At 37.7% G+C, this 12,379-nt stretch overlaps 1 protein-coding gene across 3 annotated transcripts in view; it reads right to left on the minus strand.

The window, feature by feature from the left end:
• Positions 1 to 12,379, minus strand: part of LOC114320669 (ATP-dependent DNA helicase Q-like 4A) — a 45,324-nt gene that overhangs the window by 19,260 nt on the left and 13,685 nt on the right. For all 3 annotated transcript variants that reach the window (XM_028267727.2, XM_028267729.2, XM_028267730.2), the window contains exons 5-12: positions 10,722 to 10,779; positions 9,801 to 10,232; positions 9,175 to 9,345; positions 8,957 to 9,087; positions 8,310 to 8,685; positions 8,040 to 8,171; positions 7,099 to 7,185; positions 6,867 to 6,994 (exon numbers count right to left, since the gene is read on the minus strand). In XM_028267727.2, the coding sequence (XP_028123528.2) occupies positions 6,867 to 6,994; positions 7,099 to 7,185; positions 8,040 to 8,171; positions 8,310 to 8,685; positions 8,957 to 9,087; positions 9,175 to 9,345; positions 9,801 to 10,232; positions 10,722 to 10,779 (1,515 nt within the window). The remainder of the gene's footprint in view (positions 1 to 6,866; positions 6,995 to 7,098; positions 7,186 to 8,039; positions 8,172 to 8,309; positions 8,686 to 8,956; positions 9,088 to 9,174; positions 9,346 to 9,800; positions 10,233 to 10,721; positions 10,780 to 12,379) is intronic.

Genomic DNA, 12,379 nt, shown 5'->3' on the forward strand with positions numbered 1-12,379 from the left:
CAGCAATCGCCTTTTCGTTGACCTCAACTTCTTTTGTTCCCTCACTTATTTGGACCATGTTAACTGGTCTAGTTGCAAGGTGATCATCATCATCAGTCATTTCTCCATCTTCCTGGAGCTGCATTCTTCTCCAATTTCTTAGGTATCGGGAGTCACACCTATAAAAGCATTGGGATTCTACAAAACCGTTCTTTATGGCCTCCTAACTAGACACTATGACCCCTTCGAGGGAGCAATACCAATCAAAGGCGATCCCCTCCAAATAAAGGGAGAATTGTTTTAGACAAAGTGCTTGATTCTGAGCTGTTTCCCCACACTGTTTCAAAAAAAGCCTAATATGTTTTTGAGGATTTCCATACCCTTCATATAGGACAAAATTCAAAAGTTCGTATCCTTCAAGAAATGGTGTTTGCTCTACCCATGAAAGGAACAAATCCCTTGGGCGATAAGTGCCCATCTCTCGAAGATCAAGGGTAGTTTCAATTTTCTCCTCAATTGCGCCTTCTATGAAATCATATGATTGAGAAGATGTACCCTCGTCCTCCAAATGTTCTGACATCTCGATTTCTATTGGCCACAGTTTATAAAATGTCCTATAGAATCGATCAGCCATGGTGTCCCAATCTGGGATTGAATTAGGTGGCAGGCTGAAGTACCAATCTGCTGCCCACCCCTCCAAAGAAAGAACAAATTGTCATAGAAGTAATGCTTGCCATTTTACTGTGTTTCAACATCGTGCAAGGAAACGAACCATATGGCGCATTGGACAACCTGTCCCATTATATAAAGGAAAACGAGGTACTGCATATCCTCGTGGGAACTGAACCCATTCGACTCAATTAGGGAAAGGGTGTCCGGAATTTGATTTCTTTCAATAATCAAATTTTGATGGGCTTTAAAACCCTCATCTTTCAAAGAGACTGTTACTTTTGCCTGATGTTCCACTTCCCTTCTAGCTTCAATTTTTGCTTTCTCATCATCACCTGGATTGCGAATGATATGTATTTCTCGCTCTTTAAAGTTTACATCCACAATGATGACATTACAAGGAAAGTCAAAATTGTCACTTGATACACTTTTTCCATCGTATGTCCTGGCTGGGGATGTGTATGGTGAACCATCAGGAGAAAAGTCAAGTTCGCAATCTTCATTAGGATCCTAAACTCAAAATGACTTTGCTCGTTTATTTGAATGTTTCCATACTTCATCATCTGACTTACACCTGTCATTCACCTCATCATCCTTGAAGTGCAGTCGTTTTTTTGCCTTTTTCACAAGCTCAAAGTCGGACCTACACCCAGTGTCTCCTTGTTCTGTTCCCTTTACATATTCTGGAGTGCTTTGATAGTACATTGGTGGTACTGGCGAATATTTTGGAAAAAAGGCTTCTGGTGTGTACTCTGGAGAAGCTGGTGTATACTCTAGAGAGTCAGGTATACAGATAGGAGATGTAATGCAATCTTCTTCCCTAACTTTTGAACCAACTTCACCCTCATCTTCCTCGTCATCACTCAAAACAATGATGGTTAGGCAAGGGGCCAAAGTAAACTTTTCCTTCCTTCTTTTATCAAAGTATGTCTGTAACTACACATATTGAAATTTTGAAGGCAGAAAATCCTCCAATGTGACTGGGACAAGGGGACATTGCTCTAACTGCTCATCAGGGACCAATTTCTGCCCTTTTTCCTTCTTTGGGTTTTTCTTTCCTTTTTTCTTACTTACTTTGGCTTTTTTTTGTTTCCTAGAAACTTTTGGTTTTTTTTTTTGGAAACTTTTGGCCTTAAGTTGTTGAAGCAACCACATTTCTAGCTTTCACAATGGCATTTTGTTTTTTCTTCATGCTTTTTGATTGATAAACAACTCATTCACCTTCATTATCATTGTCGATAGTGATTGGGTTAGCAGATGCTTTCTCTTGAGGAGGGAGCTTGATAATCTTAGAGTCCAAAAGTTCCTGAATTTTATCTTTTAGAAGAAAGCACTATTTTATCGGATGGATAATCAAACGATGGTAGGGGCAATACTTTGGATTGTTCATTTTTCCTACCTCATGTGGTCTTTTCACCTCAAGGAGAGCAATTAACTTTTGCTCCAACAGATCTTCAAATAAGTCCTCAACCAGATCATCCGTGAAAGAATATTTCTTCTCCAACCTCTCTTTCATAGTCACCTTATTAAATTCCTTGGGCTTTTTAGCCCCTACTACAACGGGACCCTTCTTTCTGGTTTCAATTATAGTTGCAGTCGAGGACTTAACCCTTTCAACGACCCTAAGCCTCCTTCGTTTAGCTAGATGCAGCTCCATATCATGAGCTCTAGTGCATAGATCGTTGAATCTTTCAAAAGTTTGAGCAATAGAGAGCTCATGTCGGAAGTTGTTAAGACACATCCGAATTAACTCTAATTACGTAAACTTTTGAGGACAGGCAAATGTCAAAGCTCGCCATCTTGCAATGAAATCTGTAACTGTAACAGACTCATTGTCACGTTGCTTGGTCTCAATCAGTTCTAGTACTCCAACTCGCCTTTGTGTGTTGCAGAACTGTTTAAGAAACTCCTTCACCATGGAATCCCAATTTCGGATTAATCCCTCAGGAAGGTTAACATACCAAGTAAATGCAGAACTTTCAAGTGATTGGACAAATAGCTACAAGCACAGGGCCTCATTCTGGGCTATTAGCCCGCATCTTGAAAGAAAATGAACCACATGTCGTCTTGGATCTCCTGTTCTATCAAACATTTTGAAATCTGGTTGGGAAAAACTAGAAGGGAATGGAACAGCATCTACCCATGCTGGACAAGGTTTTGTAATTATTCGAAAGTTCTCATCATCTTTTTCCTTGACTTTCTTTACCTGTCTCCTCACCATATCATCAATCACGGCCATGAGCATTGGATGCATACCACCACTGGTTAGATCAAAGTAACAAGGACCATTGCCCCCTAGGGCTAGTGTGCTTTGTATGCCTACGGATGTCCCCACAACAAGTTATGCCATTTGTTTGGGTGCACTTCCTATTCCTGTCGTTTGAGCCTGCAACCATTGCATTTGCTCCAACATAGCAGCCATTTCCCGTTCTCTTCTCTCAAGTTGTTCTTGTAGGGCCACCACTTTTTCCTTGAGACCTTGGTCTTGTTGGACCTGCGAATTTTCACCTTCTTTCTCAACCTCAGTCATCATAACTGCAACTTTGTTGACATCTCTCAATTCATTGTTTCCAATATCCGTTGAAACAGACGAGATAGTGTTAATGTAAAATGTAAATTGTAAAATGTAAACTACCACCCACCTACCACCTCCACTACCACTCACTCCACCTACCACCTCCACTACCACCTACACCTACTACCATCTTCTCCTCTATATATATAGGTATTGTAACATTCAATATATCAATCAATAATACATCAATTCTAACAGATAGAATCATCTTGTTCGTACAAAGGATAATCAACCCCCACAACATTACTCATATTTGAAGCATTTGACTGCGACGCTTTGTTTTAAGCCTCACGGGTTATAGACCTTGTTACAGGCCCTTTTCTTATTACCTCCATAGATAGTTCGATCAAGGTAGAAATATTTTCCAAAGGTTGCTTACCCTCTTCCACCTTTGACTTTCCAACAAAGACAGGACTTTCAATTTGTTTTTGGCAGTTCATCTTTCGAGAGAGCCTTTTCAATAGTCCTATAACATTTGTCGCCACTGTTCTTAGTTCCAGTTTCTTGAAGGCTTTATTTCTTCTTCGCCTTTGTCTTTTCGAAACTGGACCATCTGATGATATATCAAGTCGAACCCCTAGGGGCATAGAAGGAACCGTTTGCATTTTTGCAAATTCCTCATGAATTTTCAAAACAATCCCTACATTTTTAGAGCGGACCAATTAATGTTGATTCATATCCCGTTGGGCCAACAAATGTTCCTTATTCGAACCTTATCAGGCCAACAGGTGTTCCTTATTCGAACCCTGTCGAGCCAACAAGTGTTCCTTTAGCTCCTGAGAGTTGACTAAGATTTGATTTGACCGATTTTATGCTCTGAACAGAACTGTCAGTTCGTAGGCCGCAACTGTTTTTTCAACAACAGGGGTTTTTTTTCCCTCAACAGGAGTTTGAGTCATTACCCTCCTCCCAATGGCCATAATGATAGCCATGTTTTCAACAGAGGCCCTCTTTTGGGCAGACTCCACCATTTTAATGAAGTCTTCTACCCTTATGAGTAGTTGGGCCACAACATTTTTTGTTGCGCCTGCTAAAGCTGCAACAAAGGCCATAGTTGCAACCTAATTAGCCTCTTTTGCCTGAATTAGAAAGCTCTTCGTTCGAGCTATAGCCCTCACAGTTGCGTACTGCTTCGACGCTTTCACATAATCTTCAGTAATCTTTCTCAAACTTTCAGCTTTCTGGAGAAGTGTGACTTTCTTTGTCACACCAGTTACCTTTGGGACAGCCAAGAGCTTTCGCTCCGAAACCCCTTGGGCAATTAGGGAAAGAAGTGCATCTTTCCAGGATTTCGTTGCTTCTACCTTTGGGACAGCCAAGAGCATTCGCTCTGGAGCCCCTTAGGTGATGGGTGCTATCTCCACCCTTGGTGATTTCAGAACTACTGAACTGTAGGTTTGTCTCTTGACAGTTGCTTCAGCATTCCTATAACAAAAGAATACGTCAGTAAGTTTCAACTATATATATATATATATATATTTTTGTTCTTCAAAAGATGGGAGGAGAAATAAGTCCCACTGGGCGTGCCAGAATTTGTAGACACAAATTTTAAAACATGAAACACATTTCAAAATTTTATGTTACAAATGTCCACTGTTTAGTTTTTTGGACTAAACAGTGTTAATTATTTGAATAGCAAGTTCTTATTTCTGATCTGTATTTTAGATTGTTAATTACACATTTTATATAAATGAAACCTCCGATTAATGAAGAACAAAATAAATAACATAAGACAATTTAAGAAAAATAAATATTTTATTGAAATTGTTATGGGTTTTGAACTCTCGAATACAAAGTACAATTCTTGGGTTTGGAACCCTTTACCTATTCATTGCCATTCTGCGTTTGTAACGTAATTTCTTGAGTTCTCTAGACTTCTTTTCTTCTAGCTCTTGATTTCTTTCTCTCTCTCTCTCTAATATTCTCACTTTTGATTTTCTGATCCCCCATGGTCCTCATATTTATAGAGGGCCATCTAGGTGATAAGAATGCCTCATCCCCAATTTGAATTTCAAATTGCATGATAGCGCTATTTGAATTTTGAATTTTGAATGATAGCGCTATATGATTAATCGTATATCTGATTAACCAGTTTGATCTTTAAGGTTTCATCTTGTATGGTGTTCTTACTATAGGCTCTACAAGTGCCATTTTTCGTAAGCTCCACGTGTCACTTGAGCATTTTGAATAACGTCGTTGAGATACATCGTTTTATTTATGCACTTCAACGGATCATATTGATCTTTTTAGGAAATGATTACCTATAACCTTCCTATCATAGGCTCTATATATGTCATTGACTGTATTTGAAATTTAAACATAAATTTGGTTGAAATTTATGCGCCAACACTCATTAATGAAATTGTTCAAGCTCATTGACCCATTAAACAAGCCTCATAAAAGCTTAATACCTCAAAGTTAAATTGATTAAGAACCAGTTCCAACAACAATAGGTTCAGTTCAATCAGGTTTGGCAATTTTGGAAGTAAGCTTCAGTGGATTTAGAAACTTTAATCATGAGAACAAGTTATTTAAAAACTTCAAAAAATTTCAACATACAATATAAAAGCCTGAAAAGGTACAACGAAAAGAAATAGACATCATCACTATGCTGTAATCACTAATTTGCATCAGTAATGAAAAGAGTGCGGGACTCTGCCACAGATCAATCTTTAATTACACTAATCAACAAACTGGTAGGCCTGTAAACAAGGTCAAGGTCAACCAAAAAATACAAGGGTTAATTAGTGTGAAACCCTACTAGATGATCTTATAGAAGGATAGGTCTCATAGGAAATCTATTAACCCATGTAATCACACAGAAAGATGTTTGTTAGCTGAACTCCTATTTTTAAATTCCCATCTCATTTTCAAACAGTTTTACCCTTGGAATCACAAACCAGCAGCAATGTGTGTGAGGCATTAACATGTTGGGTGATTATTTTTTGTGTTTCAGATCAAATCAATCTGTAAAATAGAATAACTTTCATTGTATACATCAATTTTTTTATAAAATTCATATTTTTTGAAACCATTGGCCAAGATATATCAAACAAGATCCATATTCAAAACTAAGAAATTTCTTAATTTTTTCGATATTGTGCAATTTCTTAGTTCAAACCGAGATTTGTTTTGAAACAAACAAATTTCTCACTTTCTAGACCCCACAAAATGTCGATCCCAGTGACCAAAAACAGGAATTTTTCTCAAAACTTTGAAATTTCTCAGTCTCAAAAAAGCACTTCTTTTTCCTGGTTCCGCAATAACTTGGGTAAAATAGACAATAATAATAAACTCCAACATGCCATTTAAGCACAGGTCAAGCTCAATTTAAATTTAAACAAGCTTAGTTAAACAGACCAATTGGCTTTGCTGGGTTTACAGCCACCTCTTAGGTTAATGGAACACAACATAAAATGATTGTTTCCCAACATGCACATCATGAACATAATTTGATCAGTAATATCTGGTTTTAAAATTAATCATAACATATCTTATCATCTTGTAGTAACTCAAGCATCATTTTCTGTCATATTTAACAACATGCATACCATGCTCTTTTACAAAGGTTAATGAGATTTGATACGGTAATGCTAACAAATTTTGTGGAAATGCATTACAAACTGAAATAACCAACACTCACTTCGCAACTTTCTCAGGTGTGACATATAAAAGCTTGTATTTGCAATAATCTGAGCAAAGCTCTCTAAATATCTCCTGTTGATCAGTCCACTCCATATTCGCACTTAAATAAGCAGCAGGTATGTTTGCCTATAGCGTAACCCAGGAAATAAAAATGTCAAGTTGAATAAGACATCTTATGAAACCAGATGAAAACAAAGGTGTTCCTGAATTAATAATCTAGCTGACATTACCTGCAACAGATGCATTATTTGATCTTGGATGAGTGACACAAGAGGTGAAATTACCAATGTTATTCCTTGACAAATAAGAGCAGGGAGCTGCAAGAAAATAGTACTCAAAACAACTCCAATCCTAAAATCTCTAATTTCCTAAAACATATGACAGTAACTATAATAATATTATACATGCAAGACTAGTCACATAATCTATGAAAGTGACATAACAAACCACTAGCACCTTTGAGATAGAGAAAGCTTGCTTTGTTGAAATACAAACTGGACCAGCACGTCAAATGCATTTGCAAAAAAATTTCAACCATCAATAATTTAAATGGAAAAACCATAAACACAAAATGAAGCATTAAACAGGTTCGTACACTCTTAAGTTTTACACTATTAGGATTCATTAGCTTCATTATATAAAATCCTAACAGTTGCTATCTAAGAAGCACAAATACAGACATGTCAATAAGGTAATTTTTTTAAAGTGTAGGATACGACACGTGAAAGACATGAGCAAAACATATAGTTTTATATATTTATTATATGTCATATATATGAATATTTCATTTAAAGATAATTAAAATGTGGAACATAACACTAATTCCTGAAGTATAAAGGACGAGTGATTAATAAATGTAAGTCTACATTGTTTTCCTTTTATCATCGGATCCCAAGTTATTTTCTTCAAATTTGTAATATGTTTTAGGTGTGTCTAAGGGATATACACGGGTGTCCGCCAAGTGTCCAAAGTGTATCCAAATCTTTTTTTTTTTTAATAATAGGGCAAGTTTGGACGTGTGTCTAACACATGGTGGGAAATGTTTGACATTGACACAACACCTTAGAAGTGCCCATGCTTCTTAGGTTGCTGTCAAGAATCAGAGTGCATATTCTTAGCATGACCATAATAAAGCACCTTCATTGACAAAGTTTATAGAAAATTATTTTACCTGATACGTCAAGCTTTTTCCTCCTCCGGTTGGCATTAAAACAAAAACATCATGTCCACTCATTGTAGCATTGATCACCTCCCTCTGGTTGGGCCGAAAGGAATGATTTCCAAACACTTTCTTGTTACTGGCCTGTGAGCAGAACCAACAAAGACAATGAGAACAACATTTAGTATGGATTAGATTTCAAATTAAATATACCAATGAAATATGTTGACCAATCAATAAAAAGAAAAGGAAAAAGTATATTTGCACTAATTTGATACACACCTCCAGCTTATTTGTCCAAGGGAAATCCCGACTACTCCATTTTTTGTCATTTGAACCTTCAATATAATTGACTTCAACATACTTTGGAACATACGGTTCTCTCTCCACAGGGAATGAGGAAGCACCAAACATATCTACGGAAGATGAAAATGAGGATGAGTTCCACCCATCATATCCATCAGCACGATTGATGATTTGAGACTGTGCATCAGCCCTAGTGGAATCAATCCTGAATTCGAATGTTGGAGGAGTCCCATATTGAAAAGCTCTAGGAGGGGCAGTGGATGCAGAAAATTGCGATTTTTGTCTTTCCTCATCAACTGGTATAGTTTGAAGATATTTCTCAAGCTGTTGAACTTGCTTATTCAGCTTCAACCTAGCAGTCAATTGCAGGTATGCATAAAGAGGAATCAGATAGGTTTTGTACATGCTCTGAATAGAGTAACACAGAAATGGGGGATAAGCGAAAAAAGAAAAAGAAGAGAAAGAATAAGAAGATTGCTGATGCAATACTATCTATGTGACACCTTTTGTGATGGTGCTAGTTGCCCAAAAATCCTATGCACCTTTGTTTATTTGTATGTTTTCCCATGAATTTCTTCTCCGTCGATATGAATAAAAACACAAAAACAAGAGGAGAAGCAAACCTGTCATGGCGAAGCTTCTCTATTTGATCTGAACTTAGGTCAGCAGCATTGTCAAGAAGCTCATTTGATATGGCAATGAGCATGTCCTTCATATCTTGTAAATGATTTGACGCTTCTGGACAAAGTCCTAGCTGTATCAATTTCAGGAATCAAACATGACGTCCTGACAGTAATTGAGAGGGCATCACAATAGAATAGATAACAAAACAATTCAATACCATAGAACCATGACTGCAGTTCAAGCACAACTCTGGTGGCAAACATGTCTCATCTCTTGCAGCATTATTTTTACCTACAGTTGGAGTAATAGGGGGAAGCTTTGAAATTGATGGTTGAGGCGTGCAAGTTGATTGGTAGTGTTCCAAAACTATTTGGTCCACATCAATGTTCTGAAACACAAAGTTGATGGTGAGATATAAGATGTATGCTCATAAACCGAAATTTATTCGTATATGTCTAACATAACATGAAGTACAATTCAGACGAACTCAGTTTCTAGTATTTATTCAGGAAAAAAAAATACAAGTAAATTCATCCAAAGGTTGGCTAAGTGATTACAATAACCTAAACCATTAGCTAAATGGCATGTCTTTTGCCTTTTCATAAGCCTTAATGCTCTATTGACTCGGTGATAATGAGCAAGTCTTGAGCATTTGCTTATAATACTGTTGGCATCATCAGACAAGGCCAATTCAACTCAACTGAGTTAATTCTAAATTCACAGGGTGCTCACAAGAGAGTCCTAACCTGAATAACTTCTTGTCATATTTGCCTTAACATAGTAGATTCAGGTCAAACAAAATTTTCATTTGATTCTGTCCCATAAGTCCAAACAATGAATTACCTCGAGTATGTCGTCATCACCAATACAATCGGGAGACATGTCCACAGAACCTTTCACCTGACTTGTCTGTGCCATATGATTGCTGGATATTCCATTTGTAGCTCGTGCAAAAGAACTATTGATCATTGATGTATACCTCTCATTTTGCCCCTTTGAAACCTTTCCATCTTCTGCTACACTACTTGGATGTAATGGAAAAGAAACACCAATGCACTGTGTGGATTCACCAATTTTGGCATTTGTTCCACTTAAATTTGTGTGTGTTTGCATATGTCCTGAAAAGCTGTTATTCACATTTGATAGGCTTTGCTGAGTAGTTCTTCTGACATTCTGCAATGCGTTAGCATTAACATCCTTAACAACTGGTACAGTTTTTCCAGGTTTTGCATAGTTCCTGCAAGATAAATGACGACTGGAAAGAACTTGCCAAGCCTGCAAAAAGCATACAATCCAAAAGTAAACGCCACATGAGAACAATAACCATGACAGCAGCTAAACCAATAATAATATATCTGAATTCGTATGGGCTAAAATCAAGTAAAAAGCATTCAAGGGAAACACGTTTATTTCTAAACTTAAAGCAAAACTAATCTCACTGAAGGCACTATATTTCCTCTTGTTATTAAAAGAAAATATAGTAAGAGAATAAAAGTATGGGCAAGAAGAAAGGGGAAGGAAAAAAATCACCTCAAGCCACACACACACACACAAACACAATTTAAATGATAATTTAAGAAAAACAATGGGACAACAATTTACAGTATGCTCATCAAAAAAGCAGCATTTTTTAGTGAAACAAAACAAATAAATAAACAAATAACAATCAACATGGCAAGACAAGTACTCATAATAACTAAGTTACCAACTAAATCAATTGATCGTAAAATTTACCCCAAATCACCTGCTTAATAGCGTCATTACCTTTTCAACTTGTGTGGCCTGCACGCTTTGAAGATTCAGAACCTGACAAGCCATTGACCTACAATGGATGGGGAGAATAATATAACAAAAATTAAATGATGAAAGTATTGGTCAATTTCAATATCATATGATTAGAACAAACTTGTATACATCCAAGGAAACATTTCTTCAAACTACTCTAGAACTGCAAAGTAAAGAGATAAAAAAAAAAAAAAAAAACTTAGAAAATATGAAGAAGAAGAACTCCGAAAATATGAGGAAGAAGGAATATATTTCTGTTATATTCAAAACTTCTTATCTTACAAGACCAAATGACACTCCTTATATAGGAGATATTACAAACATCATCATAACCCATTATATGCCACTTACATATTATATATTACCACTATCTACCACTATCATATTATATACTGTAGAAATTTAATGTATAAAGAGAAATGATTGTATTATTGATTGTTATAATGTTATATATATATTACAATGATTCATGATTCCTATATATAGAAGAGGGTGAGTGTGTAGTAGGTAAGGAGTAGGTGAAGTGGAGGTGGTAGTGGTGTAGTGGTGTAGTGGGTTAGGTTTAGTGGAGTAGGTTTAAGTGGGTGAAGTGGGTGAAGTGGGTGAAGTAGGTGATAGGTTTTAACAGCCCCCCGCAAACTCAAGGGGGATAGGAACTAACCAACTTGAGTTTGGAGAGAGTTACAAAACAAGAAAATACATAAAAATAAAAGAGGATAGGTGACACTGTATGGTCGTGTCAGACCATTGATGAAGACACTGGATGGTGGTGTCATAACGTTGTAGAGGACACGGTATGGGGGTGTCATAACGTTGTAGAGGACACTGTATGGGGGTGTCATAACGTTGTAGAGGACACTGTATGGTGGTGTCAGACCGATGTAGAAGACAGTTTATGGGGTCATGTCGGACCGTTGTAGCTGACAATGTTGTGACAGTTGTTGTGACAGTTTACAGAGTCTTGCTGGACCCTTATAGAAACTAACCGGAATCAATGTCGGGACAGTTTACAGAGTCTTGTCGGACCCATGAAGGAGCTAACCGGAATCAATGTCGGGACAGTTTACAGAGTCTTGTCGGACCCATGAAGGAGCTAACCGGAATCAATGTCGGGACAGTTTACAGAGTCTTGTCGGACCCTTTAAAAAGTCGCACCCTCAAAAGGTGTGCCCAATCTTTCAAAAGGCGTGCCATCAAAAAGCGTGCCCAATCCATAAAAAGGCGTGCCATCAAAAGGCGTGCCTATCAAAAGGAGCGCCCATGTTGTCGGCGAGCGCCGAGAGGCGCATGATGCGCGTGTCTGCCTCGGCTATTTAACCAAGGTTGAGGCGGAGGCTGTGCAAACCAGTCTGAAACCGCCGAAAATCCTTTGAAAAAACTCTTCCGTTTCTGAGAAAGAGATTCTGGAACACTCTGTTGCCATTCTGTAACCAACCCTTCTCTGAAACACTCAGCAACCCATAACATGGCCTCGTCTTCCCGTTCAGCTACCCAGAATATGGCCTCTTCGTCCCGTGGTCTACTCACTCTCTTTCCCGACCTCAACGAGTCAACAAGAGAGATAACTGGTGCGGTGGCCAGTGAACCTCAACCAAGCGCCTCTGGTTTTGCTCCGTTGAACTTTCCGATGCGGTCGG

This window comes from Camellia sinensis, chromosome 2 (genome assembly GCF_055761805.1).
Source record: "Camellia sinensis isolate YWXY chromosome 2, ASM5576180v1, whole genome shotgun sequence".
In the NCBI taxonomy this organism is placed as follows: domain Eukaryota; kingdom Viridiplantae; phylum Streptophyta; class Magnoliopsida; order Ericales; family Theaceae; genus Camellia; species Camellia sinensis.